Here is a 21,225-nt window from a genome sequence, read left to right as displayed (position 1 = left end):
AGCTGAAAGAACAATATATCTTAATAGCAATGGTATCCATATTCTAGTTTTGTTATAATTTCTCAGTATTGTTCAGTATTCATTTCTTGAAATAAATTGTGCAGTCATGTAATATATTTTATAAAAAATATTACTCAAAACATTCTAAAGTGATACAAGTCAACAGGAAAGTGACCTGAAGAATACTTTCAAAGAATAAGTTCATAATAAAATGATACTTGCATTAATTTATGACTTTGTTCCCGGTGCATTTTGGGACTTTCATCAGATGAACATTCATTTCTAAAGTTTCCTAATAAATTATCCGCACAACCTTATCTAAGAAATTTAAATCAACTGAAATTTGTTTATTTGATTTTGTAACTGTAACTCAAGATGGCAACCACACCTAATACTTCTTCCTCCTCCTTTCTTTCCCCCACAATAACAACCCTGAGAAATGGATTGCTCTGAGAGAGACTGATGGGCTCAAACTCACTTGGCCAGCTTTTTATTTATTTATTTATTTATTTATTTATTTATTTATTTATTTATTTATTTATTTATTTATTTGATTTGCCAATTGTTTACAAGATAATAAGTATAAGTGTATACATAGATGTGAATACATGAAATGGGTACATATAAGAAAAATAAAAGAAGAATAAGAGAAACAATAGGACAGGGACGGTAGGCATGTTGGTGCGCTTATGCACGCCCCCTCCTGTCTTATGCCTGAGACAGGACTGTAACTCACAGTCTCCTGTTTTCTAGGCCCTGGCATTGACTGAAGCTGTATGAAGAGCGAGAAACTAACTCATAAATATTAACATGGATAGTTTGCTTACCACTCGAGGTCTGCCAGCAAAGATCTTCCCTTTCTTAAGCAGCACTTCCTTGGCATGAAGGTAATCGTTGACCACTACTGTGTAATGGGACCCCAGGTATAGGGAGAAGACGCTACCGTACTTTTGCTGCAGTCTGGAAAATAAGAGATGGGGCTGCTTGGAGCCACTTAAATGCAACAGGCTACCAATAACTGGCAGGGAGGGAAGGCTCCTGGGATACTTGAGCTTGGAGTCCAGCTTCCCTCTTGCTCTGCTCCAGAAGGACAGGACAGCCAGCGTCAGGAACAAGACAACCAAGAGAATCATCATTGTCTCTCAGTTGCCTGGAGAATTGGCCAGAGAAAAAGAAGCCAAGTGAAGGAGTCTCTCTGCATTAGCCTACATGTGGACTTTATAAGGGGTCCTAGTGACATCACCTTGCCTGGATGCCGGTTAATCTTTAGCAGATAATATAATCTGGAGCGATTAGCTTTGCTTCCTGCCAAGAAATCAAGAGCAAGCTGCATCTCATTTGAACTGACCCGAACTAAATAAATCATAAAAATGTGTGTCCTTGCAAGAAATACAAAGTTTTTTTTTAACTTTTTTTATACAGCATTAACATTCATACTCTATACTGTTAAAAAGACCTTCAGAGTCAGTATGCCTAAAGCTCCTCAGGATAACAACAATAACAGTATGAACAATAAGAGTAATATTTATTTGGTCAATGACCAGAAGAATTTAAAAGAACAAAAACAGAGTGAAGCAAATAGATACAATAATACACTGAGAACTAGCAATATAAACTGCATAATAATACAGCTATCCTCAATTTGTGATCATTTCTTTAATGACTATTAGAAGTTCTAGCATGCTGAAAAAAGTAACTTACAATCAGTTCTTTCACTTATGATCCTCATAGCAACCCCATGGTCACATGTTCAAAATCCAGGTGTTGGTAACTGGTATATATTTACGATGGTTGTAGAGTCCTGGGATCACATGATTGGCATTTACAACTTTCCCAGGGTGCAGCATTGCCCGTCTCCTGTCCATCCATCTTCAGTTATGTAGAAGGAAGTAAAAGAAACCCTTTTCCACCTCCTTTGCCTGACATTTCTTCTTCAGGAAGAGGCAGCTTCAGACATCTGGTTTCTGTTTAGAACATGGACAAATGCAGCAAAAAATCCTCAATAATCATAAAGAGCTGATTTTGGTTAAAGACATCTATTATGATGGTGAGAAATGTCAAACTTCACGTGACATGCAAAGCTGTTTGATTTCCAGCAAGCCATAGTGTGGCTGTGATAGATACTACTGTGTTTCTCATATAATAAAGCCGGGTCTTTTTTTTTTTTTTTTTGAGCCCCGAAAAAACGTCAAGGACGTCTTTTCAGGGGTGAATTAATTTCTTTCTCCCCCACCCACGCACCCTCAACTAGGGCGCCCCGCCAGCAGCTATGCCTCACCATTAGCCACTCCTAACGGCCAATCATGGTGGAGCGCAGAGGGCTCCTTTACCCCCACCAAGCGCTGAAGACCCGGGTCAGCGGGCGGGCAGGGATGTCTCGGCAGCGTTTCAGTTTCCATGGTTCCCACTGGTGCTGGCGCCTCTCTCGCCAGCGCCGTCTCCAACAACAGCGTCTGAGTCGCTCCCGCTTTCCCCCCGTCCCCGTAACAACAGGAAAAAAAACATTTTGAGGTATCTGGGAGTGCCGCCCGCTGTGTTTTGGTTTAATCCAGAGCAGCTGGGTGGGTGTGAAAAGAGCTGAGCGAGCGTCTCTGCTGCTGCTACCCTTGGTGCTCAAGCCTCGGGCTCTGCAAGTTTTAAAAAGTCCCGGTGCGCAGCCCGTTCCTGCATTCCAAGTGCCCAGGCCGAGCTGCAGCTGTCCCTCTCTCACCAGCGCCGTCTCCAATAACAGCAGCAGCAGCGGTGGGAACTGTGGAAGTTACGGAGGCAGCTCCCCCAGAAGCGGCTGAAACGCTTCCATGGTTCCCGCCGCTGCTGCCACTGTTGTTGGAGATGCCGTTGGTGAGAGAGGGACAGCTGCAGCTTAGCCTGGGCACTTGGAATGCAGGAACGGGCTGCACACCGGGACTTTTGCAAACTTGCAGAGCCCGAGGCTGGAGCACCAAGGGTAGCAGCAGCAGAGACGCTCGCTCGGCTCTTCTCACGCCCACCCAGCCGCTCAGGATTAAACCAAAACGCAGCGCGCGGTGCTCCCAGGTACCTCAAAATGTTTTTTTTTCCTGTTGTTACGGGGACGGGGGAAAAGCGGGAGCGACTCAGACACTGTTGTTGGAGACGGTGCTGGCGAGAGAGGCACCAGCACTGGTGGGAACCGAGGAAACTACGGAGGCCTGAGAAGTGGCTGAAACACTGCCGGACATCCACGCCGACGCCGCCCGCCTGCTGACCCGAGTCTGCAGCAAAGGCGCTTGGTGGGGGTAAGGTAGCCCTCCATGCTCCACCATGATTGGCTGTTAGGAGCGGATGATGGTGAGGTGTAGCTGCCCGCGGGGCACTCCTAATGGCAAGTTCCCCCCCTCATCTCCCCACCCCCAATTTCGCATGTTTTAAACTAGGCCTAAATTTGGAGGGAGGGGCTTAATTTCATTTTATGCCTAGAAAACATGCTGGGTCTTCCTATGGGGGGGGCGTATTGTTGGAGAAACACGGTAGATGGAAGCCTGGGGTTTTATTTACAGGTAATCCTTGACTTACAACCACAATTGAGCCCAAACTTTCTGGTGCTAAGCAAGACAGTTGAGAAGAGAGTTTTGTCCCATTTTACAACCTTTCTTGCCACAGTTGTTAAGTGAATCACTGCAATTGTTAATTTAGTAACACAATTGTAAAGTGAATCTGGCTTCCCCATTGACTTTGCTAGTCTGAAGGTTGCAATAGGTGATTACATGATGCTGGGACACTGCAACCTTCATAAGTACATGCCAGTTGCTAAGTTTCTGAATTTTTGTCATGTAACCCTGGGGATGCTGCAACATTCATAAGTCTGAAAAATGGTCATATGTCACTTTTTTCATGCTGCTGTAATTTCAAACAATCCACCAAATTAATCTTAAATTGAGGACTACCTATATTCATTTTATTTTATTGATTTATCTATCAAATTGCTAAGCTGCCCATCACGCTTGCATACCGATTGAACTGACTGGACATAAAATTGGCTCTTCTAATTTGGCTGACATAGTCCCGAAAGCAGCAATAATGTCCACTGGGAGTGAGGGAGGGGGCAATGGAGATCAGGGTGATATAAGCACTGTTGCAGTAATATACCAATATTGTAAAGTGCCCTACACTCAAAAGTGTGGGATTTGTGGTGCAGTGCTGTGATGCTGCTTTTTTCAGAAAGACTAAAGAGGAAGTTTGGTCTAGTGGCTAAGATGGTGGCCTAAAAGCCAGGAGACTAGGAGTTCCAAACAGTTCCTGAGGCAGGGAATCTTTGGGCCGTTCAGTCTCTCTCAGCAACCCCCCCCCCCCCGGGTTGCCGTTGTGGGGAAAATAGTTGTAGAACGGAGTATTATAGATGTTCCCTGCCTTATTTATAAAGTAATAAAAGTAGTATATAAATCTAATAAATAAATTGAATAAATAAAACAGAGAGGGGCTTCAGCTACCTGGAAAGCAGGTAGCTGCACTAACAAAACTTAAAAGCTATATGGCCAGTTTAAAAAAAGGGGGGAAAAAACCCCATACCACGAAATAGAATCACAGGAATTTCTGATGAATGGAAATTCTGGTCTTGATGCATAGACCCTTGTCTATGAGCAAAGCACAACAATATTTCACAATGCGGACTATGCAGTTAGTACATGGTTTCTCTTGCAATCAGATAAGGCTATTTCAATTGTAAACTATGGGATCTAATGCTAATCCAAACATAATGGTTAAAGTATAATTGAAATGCATACGTACCTTCCAGTTAACAAAATTTTCATTTTCACTTTAGTCATTGTTTCAATAAAGGCTCTTAACTATGGTATTGACTCCCTATCAGTATACCATTAAAAAAGTGAAATATGGTAATTTTCTGAGGATTTCCAAAACTGGTTATTTCCTAGTAGGTTTACTGCAACTTCAGGAGCAATTCTGTTTCAGCAACAATTATATTTTCATGCTCAGTTAACAAGCCCAAACACAAGCATATTTTTCTTCCTGCCATTAATCAGTTTGCTTCAGTGTATCTACTCCTAAACAGAAAACGTTGCTAATAAAGTCTACAAAAATTTGTAGATATATATTTATGATCAACAACCTCAACCAAGATAATGCAGAGCTATATAACTGTCAACTGTCTTGAATTTGCCTGGGTAGTCACGGTTTGCAGGGACTAGGGATCATTTCACCCCCAAAACCCATCCCAGGAAGTTAGAGGATTTTAGCCCTAGGAGATCTGAAGCAAGCTGGTTGAGGCCAAGCCAATAGTATAATTTCTTTAGCGTACCCAATTGGGTCCCTTCTCCAATTTTGCACCATTAGAATTTGTTCAATCCAAATTTTTAAGATTGGTCCTTCCAGTGTGTCTCTAATGCCATTCTGAGACTAGAGACAGGTCTCGTGAAAACGAGAGGGCAGTGTGGGTGACCATACTAAACTATTGGTTCAAATTACCCTTTCCCCCCTTTGGCCTTGCCCTATTAGCTAGGAGGAATGATTTTAATTTCACATGAAAATATGCAGTGGCAACTCAAAACTTGTCTATGGGCTTCTCTCCAGGTCTTCTACTCAGCATGACACAGGATTTGGCTAAAACACATATTAAACAGCTTGTAGCAGACACAACGTGCTAATTGGATCTAGCCAGGCCCTCAACCTTTATTGTCAAATGAATCCAAGAGGTACTCTGACACCCCAATGGCATACTTAACTAATCTCTAAGTACCTAACTCTGCCTCTGTTATAGAAACATTTATATTAGCCCCATCTCACAATTACCACATAAATACCCCAGGTGTACAGGACAATTTGTTACCTCCTTGCTGTTTGCAGATACTCACCTAGCTACAACCTTCAATGTTACCAGATTCTGCCCAGCAGCACTTAAAATCCATCAGCTGATGACTGGTGCCATAATTTAATGAGTATTTGGTTCATTATTCAAGAGTGTTCTATACTCTGACTTGGTTTTATATCTATTGTTTTATACTTTTTATATCTTTTAACTTCTTTAAAACTAGATCTTGATGCATCTTTTATATATACATTTTTAGCAGTTTAAAATTACTAATTGTGCCCAACCTTCTTTATGCTAATAAAGATTTGATCTGAACTACACAGTACACAGGTTTGTTCATGCCTTCAAAGGTACTGTGAATGCCAAAGGTGTGAATAAAACACTCCTGTAGTGGCTGGGCATGCTGATTCCCTATATACAGTTCACCAGGTAGAAATTATCAGATATATAGACAATACTCCTCAGAGGTGCCAGAGGGTATGTGCCATCTGGCGTACAGGAGTATGCTGAACCAGCTTTAGGAGATGGTTACTGGAGCCAATTAGATTAATTATCACTCTTTTATTTCTAGAAACTGCTTATACGCTCCAATCAAGCTCTTTTTATAGGTAGAATAGTATTTCCTTTTCAAAATTAGTCAAGTCCTTACTTATCCTGTATAATATTTCATTGTCATTAACTATATAGGTAAACTCCAAGAATGACCAATATAACTGCTAGTGTATCTTTATTGAAAACTCATTATTTTCTCTTTATTATGTAGTATTTGTTATAAAGTAATATTAATTTAAATTTAAACATTGCTTAGGTGTTTCTACCACCTTTTTTAACTAACCAAGATTTACTAACTAAACTCATACTGTTCCAGTTATGACCAAAGTCCAAACAGAAACCTCATGAAAATCAGTTCCTTGTCCTCTACAATGGACAATGAATACATAAAGTAAAAAATGTAGAATGTAGAAACAAATATATGTGCATTTTGTGAAACAGATGCTTGTTGCCTTTTCAAAAACCCATAGTGGTCCCCTGTGTATATAGGTCCTTCAACATATACAATTGTAGAAAGTTAAAAGGGTTTAAAATACTCCCAAACGCTAAAGTACTCTTTGTCCAACTTATGCAACCCAACGATGCATCTGTAAATACAGAATTACTTTAGGCTTTGACTACAGCAGAATTTCCCATTCTCTGTTGTCATTCTCTAAATGACAACTACAATAAAGTTGTGGGTAGAGGGTTGACGAAAACATTTCTCCCGGGTAATGACTTAACGATGATTACTGAATTAACCCAATTTATTAGAATTATACTTTAAAGACAATGATGCTTATACATCGTACTGAATTAACGCCGGTAGCTGAAGTCAAACACTATAAATTATAGACTAAGCAACAATTTAATAATACAACATATTGTGCAATCCCAAACGCTGAATCAAAAGTAATCACACTTGTTGGGATGTGTACTGAGTAATCTGCGAAGCAGAGAACCGATCAGTTTTTTGTCTTTAGTTTTGGATTAATACTGGGGCAAACGGTTAATACAAATATATTAATTTTTTAAAAGATACAAAGTATTTAGTGTATTGCGCAGGTAATATAAAAAGCAAGCGGTTTTCTTTTCTGTATCAGAAAAGCTAATAAGAACTAAAGTAAGATGGAATAATAAACAATTCAATTCCATATTTGCCAAAGCCCGTTCAGGGCGCTTTTCTATGTTTTCTGACCCTATTTTCTATCCGTAGATGCTGTTCTCTCGCTTCCTCTGTGATTATTGATAGTGACATGGCGGTAACTCCGGCAGGGATGGCGGTGGATGTTCAGGCACGATTTGGGCATTCGGTGAAAGGACTGCTGACCGAAAAGGTGACCAACTGCGGTACGGATATAATCGCTCTCACTAAACAGGTGCTCAAGGGCTCCCGAAGCGCTGAGGTAAGCGAGACTACGCGAGCCGCCATTCCAACTATTATTCCGGAACTCAGTTTCAGTCGTTTCAAGAGGTTCGCGGTGCATGGTGGGATTTGTAGTCTCTGAACGCTTCGGCGGGCGGCCTTTTTAAGGGAAATACTGTAATGCTAAGAAAACATAGGTCTGACCTAGAGCCGGTTAGTTTCATGGGATAAAGATGATCAATTGATTCTTCCCCTTAAATGTCAGGGGATAGAACCGATGATTTTGACACGTTTAGGTGTTCAGTTACAGTCATCTGATATTATACTTAGCGCCTCTATTTTAAAACTCAAATAGTTCAGACCTTTTGCCTGTCAGAAAACAACAAATGAATGAGAAATGAATGCAGGTGACCTTCTACCGCTGCACCATAGAGAGCATTTTGACATACTGCACCTCTGTATGGTTTGCCAATTGCACAGTGGCAGTTAGGACAGCGCTCCAGAGGGTTAACATCATTGCCTAGAGGATCATTGGTTGCCATCTCCCCTCTTTGGAAGAGCTTTATAGCTCCCGCTGCCTTAAGAAAGTTCAAAACATTCTCAAAGATCCATCTCATCATGGGAACCCTTTTTTTGAACTATTACCATCTGGCAGATGGTACAAAATAATAAAAACAAGGACAAATAGGCTGAAAAACAGCTTCAACCCCAGGGCAGTAGCTCTGTTGAATTCTGCTGTATAGTGCAGTGTTGGTGTGGTGTCAGGGGTTTTCAATTCAATGTGTGGAGGATGAAGGATGTGTGTGTTTTATTTTCAATGTGCAATGAAGATGGTGTTTTATTTCATTGTATGAGGTGCAATGACAATAAAGTAAACTAAACTAAACTAATAATAAAGTTCATATACCTATAGTGGAAGTGCTCTGATGCTGATTTAGCCAAGCAAGCTAATAAGAAAGGAGACTTAGGTTTTATTCTTGAGTATCATTAGTATTGCTTTCCTAAGGTTAAAAGCCTATTTGTTTCTGCCCCAAAGACCCAAGTATGTATCCAATATTGTCACACTCTTTTGAGCAAACTAAACGAAAAAGTGGTAAATCCCACCAAGATCCTGAGTAGAAATTAATATTGAATGCTGCTGGGTATGTGTTGCACAATTGCTGGAACTTGTCTGAGAGTAATTTCAGTAAGGAATCACTGGCAAAGTTTGAATGTAAGCATATCTTTATTCTTTTCTGATGTATATGGCTCTTATCCTCCTGGTTACATGACAAAGGTATTTGTGGGAATTGCATGGTAGTACATCTGAATGATATCAGATTGAAGCTGGCTTGGTATGTCTTCCACCAGCCACAAACTTCAATCCTTGATTCACAAACAAGTCATTTACAAATTGCTTACCCTCAAGATTTGTCTGCTCAACCAGGCAGAAATTTGAGACCATCAATTTAAAAAAGGGCTTCTGTAAATCATTATGTACATTAGCATAATTAATAATTACCATATTGTAAGATACCAAGAAGTTTCAAGAGCACTTATATACCACACTTATATACAAGAGCACTTATATACCGCTTCACAGGGCTTTACAGCTCCTTTCTAAGTAGTTTACAGAGTCAGCATATTGCCCCCAACAATCTGATTTCTCATTTTGCCGACCTTGGAAGGCTGAGTCATCCTTGAGCCTGGTGAGATTTGAACTGCCAAATTGCAGGCAGCTAGTAATCAGCAGAAGTAGCCTGCAGTACTTATCCACGTACATTATTTATTATGAAGCTTCTACATAATTTCAGAAAATCCTTTTGGTTCAGAATGTTTGTATAGTAAATTAGTGCTTCTGGATTAAATATGAGTTCATAAAGTTAAAATTCCCAAATCTTACTATCTCCTGAAAGCTCAGTATTAGCTGCATTGTCAACCTTGAATAACAGTGGAAGAACATTAGCTTGGAGAACATAAAGTTTATATCTCTTCCTATGACTTTCATGTCTTTTAGTTCCTAGGACAAGCTGCCAGAAATATGGTGATGCAAGAGGGTGCCATTCTGCACTCTGAAGATGTAAGTATGGAATAGAATACTTGTCTGCTAATATTAAATACATACCTCTGTGGGAGTTGCAGGATATATAGAAAAGGAAATGTCAAGTTCAGGGTTGAAAATGAAAAGATCTCTATGTTGTGCATAATACCAGTCAGTCATTTTAATAAATAAAGTTAGGATAGTGTTGTAATGACGAGGCAGTCGAGGTGTTTGATCATGATCAAATGAATCATGATGAACTTTATTGGAGTCTAGTCTTACATTTATACACATTTTTAGTAATCCTCTAACATTGGTTAACTTTGGTTATTGCTTAACTTTCGTTACTGTTTAGCATAGTAATTAACACAACTAATTATCTCTAGTTAAAGTCTAACACATGTTTACTTCTTCTCTCTAATCCTTCTTTACATTAGTGATTTTGTTTGCCTGAGTTGTAATTACTTGTAAACATTCTTAATCTGAGGTTTGCCATCCAAGATAAGAGCGTTCCTGCAATTACAACTCTACATATCCTCATTTTTTATTTTAAATGGAGGATTCAAAGATTTATGAATATATCTCAATTGTAGAGGATTAAGAGAGAGGAAAGCAGGACAAAACAATGCAAATAAATTTGGAATACAATGAATAAAACAGGTTACAATTAATACAATAATAATTATAGCATAAAAGGAAAACTGTCTGAGCCAAGACCAATCAGGAAGCCAATTGGTTAGCCACTCAAAAGGTGAGTACTGAGCATGGATATTATTTTGAATGTATGATTGTAAATTGGCAAGCTCATCCTCAATAGTTTTATTCAAAGAATGAAAAATTCTGAGGATGAACATTAGTGTCATATTTATCAAAAAAAGAATCACATTAAAAATAGGAAAATTGTCAGGATACATATCAGGAGCTATATTAAGTCCATACAAAGAAGAATTAAAGGTACCTGACAACCAATAGTAGTTAGAACAATAACTATAATTCCCTAGTTTTTTTAATATGTGCTGAGCAGCATCATAATCAGACCAATTATAAAGCCAAGTATGTTTAGCGTGACAACAGAAACACAGACCCCTTGTAAATTGACTAACTTTCAAATAATGCCAACGGACAGAATTCAATTGCATAGGGGGTTTAGAAAATAGCCAGGAGTGTGAAATAGATTGTAGTTGTGAGACAATAAATGTAGAAGACATGATCAAGTTAGGGGTAAAAGAAATTTGACCAAATGCCATTGGGGGCTCATAGTATAAAGTAATATTTGTGCCATGGGTCATAAACATATATTGTGCATGACGAACCCACAAATTAGGGTTAAGACGAACCACAGAAGTGTCATTTTGAGCAGAAACACCATTAACCATAAACAAGAAAATACAAAGTAAAATTGTAACAGAATTAGTAATAATAGCAAAAACAGCAGCAACAAGATTTTCAGGAGTCTGAGGTAATGAGGCCTGTTGCAGTTGTTGTTGAGCTTGATATGTAGTAGATTTAACCTGGCCCCAAGTGATGGGTTGCGGGCGCTTCAACCTTGGAAGCCGGACTTCTGTGTTCAGATGAAGATTGAAATCCAGAATCAGGTTGTGAAGGCCCTGATGCCATGCCATGATACAAACAAACACAACGCGCTGGAACCCACACTGCTTGTCCAGTAGAAGGATCTTCCATGGCAGCATAACCACAACCCCAGGTGATCAGCAGTGTAGGGCCTTTCCAGGTTGGATCTGTAGCTTGGCGATACTTTACCAAAGGCCTTGCTAAAGATTCAGTAATTTGAAAATGCAAATTAACAGGTGAGTCTGCAAGAGAATCTAAAAAGGTTAAATAATTCCAAGTATATAATGCTACAGCAATGAGATTTTGAATCTTTCGCAGATGGTAAGGACCAGACTCAGTTTGTAATTGTTTTTGAAGCAATGCCTTAAAAGTACGATGAGCTCGCTTAACTATAGCTTGACCCTGAGAGTTGTAAGGAATTCCATGCACTAAAATAATATTCCATTTCTTGCAAAATGTTTGAAATTCCTTACTAATATAAGCTGGGCCATTGTCAGTTTTCAACTGAGAAGGCCGACGCATCACAGCAAAAGAGGATAGGCAATGAGAAATAACATCTGAAGTACGTTCATGTTTTTAAACAGTAACCCAAAGGAAATGTGAATGAATGTCAATAGACGTGTGAAGATAACAGTATGGCTTAAAGGTTGAAAATTGAGTTACATCCATTTGCCAAATTTGATTAGCTTGGGTTCCTCGTGGATTGACACCTACTAGAAAGGGAACTGCCAGTTGCTGACAAGCTGGACAAGCACGGACAATATCCCGGGCTTGAGATAATGAAATTTTAAATTGCTTTGCAAGCGATTTGGCAAAATGACTATCAACAGGATCAACAAACAAAGATGCAACATCTTTTAAGGATTCATCTGCCTTCTGATGTTCTTCAGTCAAGGCATTAGTAAAGAGAGTATGACTCCAAATGTGTTCTACATACAAAGAATACAAGCGAGTTTCCAAACTATTCTTTAAAGATAAAAACAAGGATAACAAATTCTTATCCAAAGAGAGAGCACAATAAGAAAAAAGAAAAGATTGCATAGCTAAATACACATATTAAGTATCAACAATCAAGTTAATAGGTTGGTCATTGAACAATTGTAAAGCTAAAATCACAGCAGCCAGCTCAGCACGTTGAGCTGAAGTCTGAGTGGCAGTAAATTTAGAATACCATTGTTGTTGAATCTGCCAGACGACCACACCTCTTGTAGGTGAGCCATCAGTAAAAACTTGTAAGAGCTTTAGAAATAGGATTTCGCACAAAAATGGAAGAAAAGGCCGGATTTAAAGTAGTAGTAACCACTATTCTAGGATCCTTGGGTAAAGAATACAATAAGTCTCCCACATATTGAGAAAAGGCTATCTGATATGATTCTGAAATCATCATCAAATGCTCATGTTCAACTTTTGTACGAGTGAAAGCTATGCTAATGAGATCCTGTCCTGTAAGATGTAAGGCTCCTTTAATAATCAAATCTTCTAATGCAGACTGATAAGGATAAATGTTTCTAGGTAGAGTAGCAGACAAATTAATCCATTCATGAATGTTGACTGCTTGTGGAGAGGCATTAGAATAAAGACATCCTGTGGGTAAGGGTGCAGTAGGAAGAATAGCTAAACAAAGTCCTATTGTTAAGGATGTTATCCTGTCCACATATCGATGCTTAAACTTATTCAATATTTCTTGAAGGCATGTTCTTTGAAGATCAGTTAATACAACTAGATCTCCTGGTGCTTGTGCCCCCTTCAAAGACTGAAATAAGGGCAACATATCACCAGTTGTAATGTAGAAGAATGAGCACGCCCAATTAATAATGCCAAGTAATTTTTGCCATTGTACTAAGGTATATGATTTCTGTACTTGTAATTCAGGAAGAATTGGAATGGAGCAATTATGCAACATTCTATGTCCTAAATAGGTATAAGGTTCTTCCTTTTGAATTTTGTCTGAGGCTATATACAATCCTTGTTCTGCCACAATATCCATTAACTCTTTTAACAATTTAGATTCATCAAAATCTGGGGCTGCTATCAATATATCATCCATATAATGATAGACTAGATAGGAAGGAAATTTATTCCTAAAGGGTTGAAGAGCATTATCCACAAAATATTGACAAAGTGTAGGGGAATTAAGCATTCCCTGAGGCAACACTCGCCAATGATATCGTTTTGTAGGCATGCTATTATTAAAAACTTCTGTTAAATCATGAATGAAATGCCATTTCCCATTTTTCTTTTTTATAACAAAAACAGGAGTATTCCAAAGACTAGTAGAAAGTTCTATATGACCAGCAGCCAATTGTTCTTGAACCAATTGTTTTAAAGCAGCAAGTTTTTCCTTTGATAATGGCCATTGTTCCACCCAAACCAGCATAGAACAGAGCCATTTAAGAAGAAGAGCCATCATCAAGAATCAAATGTGCATTAAGAAGAGAAAGAATATCACGGCTCCAAATATTAGTATGAATATCTAGAATGTATGGTTGTAGGAAAAAACTTACCATCAGATGTTGTAACATTAATTTCTTGAACATTCTGCCAAGCAGCTGTAGAACCTCCTATTTCCCACAATGAAGAAACTGTTGTTTTTGCCACTGTACTGGCCAATGTAAAGAGATGACAGTAACATCTGCTCCAGTATCCAATAACCCTTGAAATGGTTGTTTATTTAAGAAGAGAGAGGAGTTCAGCTGATGAAGTAAGCCTACAGATAAAAAAGTTGATCCAAATCCTGCATCCACACGATTACCTATACCAGGAGATGGATTTTCATATAGAAGAAGAAACAATTGAGCAACAGAAGAATTACAAGGAAGAACTTGAGGAAGATTCACCCAAATCTGAATCATGAGGATACCAGTGTAATCTGAATCTATTACACCAGGCACAACAAAACAGCCCTTTTTGTGTGCAGAAGAATGAGGCAAAATTAATCCAACTAATCCTGAAGGAAGAGGTCCTTTAAATTGAGATGGAACTATTTTAACTTCCAAAGGAAATTTAAACTCAAGTTCCTCTTGAGTGATTAAATCAATCCCAGCGCTACCAGCTGTGGCTAGGGAGGAGTGAGAGAGACTGCTGGAGAAGTCAGGTAATATTTGCTTCCCATCTTCAGGAATCATTGTATAACCATTTTTTATTCCTTCTACAAATCCTCTTGTAAAATTTCCACTAATCCCATAGTCTGTACCTACCTTTTTTAACTCTCCTAAGATCTGATAAGGCAGACCCTCCCATTCTGCTACTTGCAGTCCAAGCTCCGGCCCCTGACCAGGATGATATTGTACTGGACAAACAGACAGTAATTCTGCAAGTTCTGTTCCTGAGACAGAGGCATCATTTTCACAATTCTCAACCATTTTCTGAAAAGAAGACTGAACAATAGAGTCAGGAGGCTTTTGCCCTGTATCTGCAGAAGCTGAGGGAATGGAAGACATATATTCAGGTGAAGAAGGAGGATAAATGACAACATTAGTATAACGTGAAGGTGGAGGTGTTAAAAGAGAAAGTTCATTGTGACCAAATTTTTCAACTGCATGCCTACATAAATGCCACACCTGCAAAACTTCTATTTCTGCTCTAGGTTCAGTATGCAATGTTTTCCCTATACGTTCCCAATCAGTTAATTTTAAAGACCCCTCTTTTGGATACCATAAGCACTGAGCTGCAATCTCCTGGACCAGCCTTAAGAGATTTTTCTCTGGTACCTGAGTATTATTTTTCTTCAACAAATAGCCTAATTCATCTACATGCTTCCTTTGTTCCTCAGAAAGCGAAGACCCCATACTTACAGAAACCAATAATGGTTGAGAAACCCCAAAGGGTTGAAGGTGCACCAAATCCTTGCCGGACGAAGTAAGAGGGTCCCTGTTCATGCGCCACTTGTTGTAATGACGAGGCAGTCGAGGTGTTTGATCATGATCAAATGAATCATGATGAACTTTATTGGAGTCTAGTCTTACATTTATACACATTTTTAGTAATCCTCTAACATTGGTTAACTTTGGTTATTGCTTAACTTTCGTTACTGTTTAGCATAGTAATTAACACAACTAATTATCTCTAGTTAAAGTCTAACACATGTTTACTTCTTCTCTCTAATCCTTCTTTACATTAGTGATTTTGTTTGCCTGAGTTGTAATTACTTGTAAACATTCTTAATCTGAGGTTTGCCATCTAAGATAAGAGCGTTCCTGCAATTACAACTCTACAGGATAGATCACTGTAACACAAAACATATGCATTTCCACACATATGCAAGTAGATCAAGATGAGTGTAGCTTTTGCCAAGGAAAAATTTGAATGAAATTATTCCTGAGCCAGCATGGAGATCTAAATATCTCAAAAACTGGAGAGTAAAAATGAATATTGCCAAACATAAAACACTGACTTGCTAGAAAGTAAAATAGTAGCACAACTTTCTACTTTCTCTTGTGCAGAAATTCTTAACCTGAGGTCCATGAATAGATTTCAGAGGCCTTGGGAACTTGGATGGGAAAAATATTATTTTTATATGTATTACTGTTATGTTTTTGCTACTGTTTCTTATTTTTTTTAAATACTTTGATAGCTAATCAGTTTTCTTCATAATGCAACCTATATCCATGTATTAAATTGTATGCATTTAAATATATTTTTCTAAGAAAAGTGTCTGGAGGTTTCTCCAGAGTCTAAAAGGGGTCCATGGCATGCCTGCACACACAAATTAGAATCCTACTCTAGGATATCAAATCTCTCTGCCATCTACACCTAACTTCGCTTTGTGGTTTTTTTTCTGGGGTCCAGGATGTACATAAAAAAAATGTACTGGATTTCAGCAACATGTTGTTTTCCAAATTTATATAGATTCAGAGACATTGTTACAAATATTATGCTTGAGACTTACTTTGCTGCACCTTTGAAATTAAAAGATCTGTTTTGAAAAATTAGCAGCATGGACTGGAAACTTGGGGAACATTGGGATAAGTACTTGTAGACACATTGTACTCATGGATACCATGTTGGAGTCCCAGACCACATTTTCAGTCTTCAACCTAATGAAGACTTTTCCAATTTGATGTTTTCTGTTCAGTTTGGATTCTTGTCTCTCATAATTCCCTACTATTGTGACCTTTGCCTTAGGAATATGGGGATTGCAATCTAGCACAATAGAAGGGCATCAGACTGTGGAAGACTAGTTTGGAATGATGCCTAGCTTTACATTTTTTCAAACAGTTTATTTAGCTTTTCTCTATTTTTACCACAGAAATTTTTATCACTAACCAAAATCTCTATGATTTTTTTATAGTGTTGAATTGTAGTGTACAAATGGTGGTAGTTACCCAGATGGATTCTTGTATACTTTGCTAATCCTGCTAGTGGGAGAAAACAATTTTATGTAAGAGTTTAATTAAGTCACCATCATCATCTCATATGGAAAAAATGAAAGCCTGTGAAATCAGTTCTTTTAAAATTAGAGATTTATCAAAACCCCATGTTTTCTTTAAAGCAGCAAATACTGCGAGAGCTAGGCATATCTAGTATGTGATTATTTCTCATTATCATGTAATGCCAAATGTTGATTGCATGATAACTTAATTGAGGGAAAAGGCATTTACTTCATACCTATCTCTTTGCAGAGTTTAAGAAAAATGGCTATTATTACTACTCACCTACAGTACCAGTAAGTATATACACTGCACATGCCATATTTGATGGGATAGCCTCCCTAGAAATTCAAATCCCAAAAAAATATGGTAGCATATTTTCAAATTTAAATGTTTTATTAAAAGGCATAAGCTTTCATGAAGATTTTCTCATTTTAGTCAGATACATTGTTAGTCTGAAAAGTTGCTTATTATTGATTACTATAGAGTAACAAAGCTCTTTTCCTACAGCTAAAATATAATTGAGAATGGCATAGACTAAGTTTTGCAGGGTGGTGGTGGTGGTTAGAAATCAGCATTTTACATTTTTTTAATGTCAGTGTTATTGCATCTAGGGAAGAAGTAAAGCATTACAAAAGTAAATGATCCTTAAAATCTACATAGAATAGGAAGATTTTGCCCCGGTTTTTGGAAAATTGTGCTTTTAGGGGTATTGCTGTTATGTCTTTATCCTCCCAAACTGAAAAAAATCTGTTTTTTTTGTCCAGTTTCCCTCATTATGGATACTACAAACAGATAGTAGGGTCCCATATGCATCCAATGACTTACCTGATAAAGATTATCTGGGATGTGCTAGGAAACTCCAGCTTCCAGCTCTAATCATAGCAGTTCTCTGAATTGTTTCACATAGAAATAAATTCAAATAAATAAATAAGGTCTATCCATCAGGAACATGACAGCTGGAACAAGTCTTTTCCCTCATAGTTGATTTGCATGGGAAACCTCTTTTTCCAGGTGATGAAAAAAAATAATCACAGTCTTCTGGATGTAAAACATAGCATTCCTCTGTACGTAAGAGGAATTGCCTTTGCTTGTTTACGAACAGAAAAAAGGGCAGGATTTGGTTCAAAGGCCAGCAGTTTGGAATGCAATGAATGTATCCCTTTCCAAGGCCCCACTACTTACTTTTGTAGGGTAGGGCAATCCAATACCAATCCAAAGGATAGAAAATAAGTAAGGAACTCTGACTGGCAACATAAAAATTACTGCCTTCAGTTGTCCTCTTCACAGCATAGATTTAGTTGCATCATTACAAACAATCTAAATATGTCAGTTATTTCTATATATATATCAGTAAAGTCTGATTTCCATGGATCCTCAATAATAAATCAGCACTCTTTTTATCAATTCAAAATTCATTTAAACTCATATTGTGTTTTCCCCTCCTCTAGGCAAGAAGCTATTCAAAAAAAGTAAGTATGCTTTTTCTATTTGATTGAGAGATTATCTACTCCAGAAATCTTTACTACTGCATTTTCAAATACTGCATCCATTTTATTCCTGTGGATGTTTTTTAAATTGCAAGTTCAATAGAGTTTGGATTATTCTGCCCCTTTACAAAGTTTACTTAATTTGCACTTTATGTATTAAATACTAAATATTAATATTCAATATTAGTATACAATACAGTGATTTAATGCTACATTAAATACCTTGCTTTTAGAACATATGGTAAAATGTGGGGGAAAAAACACCAGTGAAAGCTCAGGTGATTTTTATGGTGACAAGACTTAGCAGCCATCTAAATGAGATCTGGAATTGTTCTGCCTTTTTTTTTTTTTTTTTGGTGTCCTGATTTTTGTGAGAGATTCTTTATTACTGAAACTTTCAGTCTGGAATAAGTATAGTAGTGAAGAAGCTCTATTGGATACAATAGCATTTATCTCTAAGTAAATATGCACATGATTGCATTGGAAAAGTATTTCATATAAGGACTAGGCTTAATCTAGGTCAAATTCATTGTGTCAGTAAGAATCCCTTTTATGACTTTTAATTGTACTTAATCTTAATTTTGTTGTTTTTTCCTCCCTTTCTATCTGAAAAATGTGAGCTGCAAATTATATGTACTCAAAAGTTTGTATCTGTAGTATGTAAATCTAACAGTTTAGATATTATAGCTAATATTTTGTTTGTATTCATTCACATTTATTTATTAAATTTGTTTGCTGCCCACAAGGCCACATTTCTTGCTATAAGTAAATTGTAAGCTTTTAACCAGTGCTATATTAAATATTGAAAACGTAATGATTGTTACGCATTAAAATAAAATATGTCCCATTATTCCAGTCTGTTCACTATTATATTACATAATTTGGGAAAAGGAGTTGGAGTTCAATGGATAAAAACAGCTCATGCCCTCTTGTTTTATTCTGAAACACCTTTACATTGTGGAAATCTTTTTTCCCAGTGATTATATCTAAATATCCATGTCCACATGTTAAACTCTTCTACAGTGTTGAACAGTCTTCAAATTTACGTGATCAGCTGAGCCATCTGCTGAAATGAAGAGAAGAGTTTGTAAGAGGTAACAAACAGCTGGAAAAGAGTGGAAGAAAATACACAGTGGGGGTTTACGGATATACCTTTCCCTGTTCTACAGATGCACTATAAGACTGAGTCACAAGTCATCTCCCAGATGTAATGCCACAAAGTATGTGCTTTGTTCTATAAGATTCTGATCTGGAAATGTGGACAATTTTTAAATTACAAACGTTACCTTTATAAGAGGGTAGGTACATTGGTGTATTAAATTGCAGTTTCTGTATGTTGATGCCTGTTTCTCTTTAGCAGCACTGATTTATTTAAGAATTAACATCATTCTAAATAATCAAATACATCTTGTTCTGGTTTTGAGTACTTCAAGAGGTGAATCTTTCCTCCTTTCAGACTGTTTGAAAACTCACAAATTTATAGTGTAAATGCTTTTCATAGTATAGAAAACAGATCATAAAAAACATACAGATAATCCTCAACTTATAATTATTCATTTAATAAAAATTTGAAACTACAATAGACTTGGAAAAAGTTACTTAGGACCTGTACTTGCACTTATGACCATCGCACCACCTCGTGGTCACAACTGCAATTCAGGCATTTGGCCACTGGCTTGTATATACAGCCATTTGTAGTATGATGCATTATTATGATTTGCAACCTTTTTGGTTGTTTTTGACCAAAATTGCCCATTGGAAAAGCTGGATTTGCTTAATAACCATGTAATTTGTTTAATGTCTACCATATTTTTTTTTGAAAACTGGGTCTGACTGAACTTATGACCACAACCATTTATGACACACGTTTTGGTCCCAATTTTGGTTGTAAATCGACAACTATCTGTACAGGTCTAGTTGAAATTCCCATATTTATTATTTACATCTATAATATTGGCTTGATTTATACTGGTCATGATGGTTTTTTCAACTTTGCCCTTGTGGCTATAAGCTAGTTAAAGCCTAGTATAATGTGGAAACTTAGCCATTCTTTTGAGGAGGATAACGCTCAGGGCATACTACCTCTAATTCAGGAGTAAAATGTCCGCTCATATAACAAAAGTTTTGTCGTATCCTATACAGTGCTGGTAGAGAATTAATCTTTGTGTGATTTCTATATGTGTGTAATTTTTTGATTTAATAATTCCATTTTTGCTAAGAAGCCAGAGTAGTGGAGGAGAGTGGTGCTATTTAACAGTTGCACTTTCTAAGTATTTATTCTTTTCTGTCCTGCAAAATCTATTCATTGACATTCTGAGGACCTCAGAGGGAATATCTAACTTCAAGGAAAGTACATGTTTTCAAGGTTGGACTCTTTGTTTCTTCCAGTCTTATCTTAAATTAATGAGGACACACAGTCTGCTTGAGTAGAAACCTGGGAATTTACTTATATTTGCTTTAAATTCCTAATTTAAGCAAGTTTCCTTTTTAAAAAAGGCTTGCATGCTTTGTTCTTTAACAATGCTTACATTTAGAGTATAATCTTGTACATACTAATAAATATATAAGCATAATGGGATTTATTTTGAAGTAAACATTCATAGAATTCTGTTATTTCCCCTTATTTCTTGTTGCATAATCTGTTATGTGAATATAAAATGTGATGAAAAAAATGTAGTGCATGTATAATTTATTTGCAAAAAAGGGCTAGGTTATATATATTTCCTTATGGCAATACATCTGTTGTCAGGTTTGGCCTTAAGAAACATTTCTACATTTTCACTGCTGCTATGCTTCTTGAATTCACCATGGTGTCATTACGCAGTTCTCTACTTTAATAATCAGTAAGTAATTTTGGAGAGTCTTGGAGATACTCCATGTTTATAATAGTAGGCCATTTTTAAAAGCAACTAAAAGCAGAGCTACAGTTATAATATGCATTCAAAATATATTCATTATGTCAGCTCATTAACTATTAATGTTCTTCATAATCCCCCTTTAAAAAGTACTCCTGATTTCCTTACAAAATTGCAAACTTTTTGTTTATATACAGAAATTACACCACAAATTGTTTCATTATAATATTATAATTA

General features: G+C 37.3%; 3 protein-coding genes across 6 annotated transcripts in view; 1 reads left to right on the top strand and 2 right to left on the bottom strand.

Moving 5' to 3' along the window:
* CYP17A1 (cytochrome P450 family 17 subfamily A member 1) overlaps positions 1-1,246 on the bottom strand; it is a 10,388-nt gene extending 9,142 nt beyond the window's left edge. The window contains exon 1 of the mRNA XM_087964621.1: positions 828-1,246. Coding sequence (XP_087820747.1) covers positions 828-1,136 — 309 coding nt within the window. The 5' untranslated portion in view covers positions 1,137-1,246. The remainder of the gene's footprint in view (positions 1-827) is intronic.
* BORCS7 (BLOC-1 related complex subunit 7) overlaps positions 1-21,225 on the top strand; it is a 23,474-nt gene extending 2,249 nt beyond the window's left edge. Inside the window, exons 1-6 of one of the 4 annotated variants that reach the window (XM_087964627.1) lie at positions 7,220-7,381; positions 7,533-7,722; positions 9,679-9,741; positions 16,896-16,939; positions 18,095-18,115; positions 19,111-21,225. In XM_087964627.1, coding sequence (XP_087820753.1) covers positions 7,573-7,722; positions 9,679-9,741; positions 16,896-16,939; positions 18,095-18,115; positions 19,111-19,123 — 291 coding nt within the window. In that variant the 5' untranslated portion in view covers positions 7,220-7,381; positions 7,533-7,572 and the 3' untranslated portion in view covers positions 19,124-21,225. Of the gene's footprint in view, positions 1-7,219; positions 7,382-7,532; positions 7,723-9,678; positions 9,742-16,895; positions 16,940-18,094; positions 18,116-19,110 lie in introns of those variants that run through there. The other 3 variants (XM_087964626.1, XM_026666254.2, XM_026666164.2) reach the window with 3 other exon arrangements.
* Positions 11,403-15,385, bottom strand: LOC148130887 (uncharacterized). The gene is made up of 2 exons (XM_087964622.1): positions 13,779-15,385; positions 11,403-11,474 (listed from the first exon to the last, which is right to left on the bottom strand). The coding sequence occupies exon 1, from the start codon at positions 15,249-15,251 to the stop codon at positions 13,836-13,838; it is 1,416 nt and encodes a 471-aa protein (XP_087820748.1). The 5' UTR covers positions 15,252-15,385; the 3' UTR covers positions 11,403-11,474; positions 13,779-13,835.

Source organism: Notechis scutatus, chromosome 4 (assembly GCF_049901735.1).
Source record: "Notechis scutatus isolate UNSWTSFEM ecotype Mainland chromosome 4, rNotScu1.2, whole genome shotgun sequence".
In the NCBI taxonomy this organism is placed as follows: domain Eukaryota; kingdom Metazoa; phylum Chordata; class Lepidosauria; order Squamata; family Elapidae; genus Notechis; species Notechis scutatus.
This window is presented reverse-complemented; position numbering and strand designations above follow the sequence as displayed.

What these genes read in the sequence shown, in the direction of transcription:
- LOC148130887 (XM_087964622.1), bottom strand. Translation starts at nt 15,251, where the DNA reads ATGTGTATAAATGTAAGACTAGACTCCAATAAAGTTCATCATGATTCA.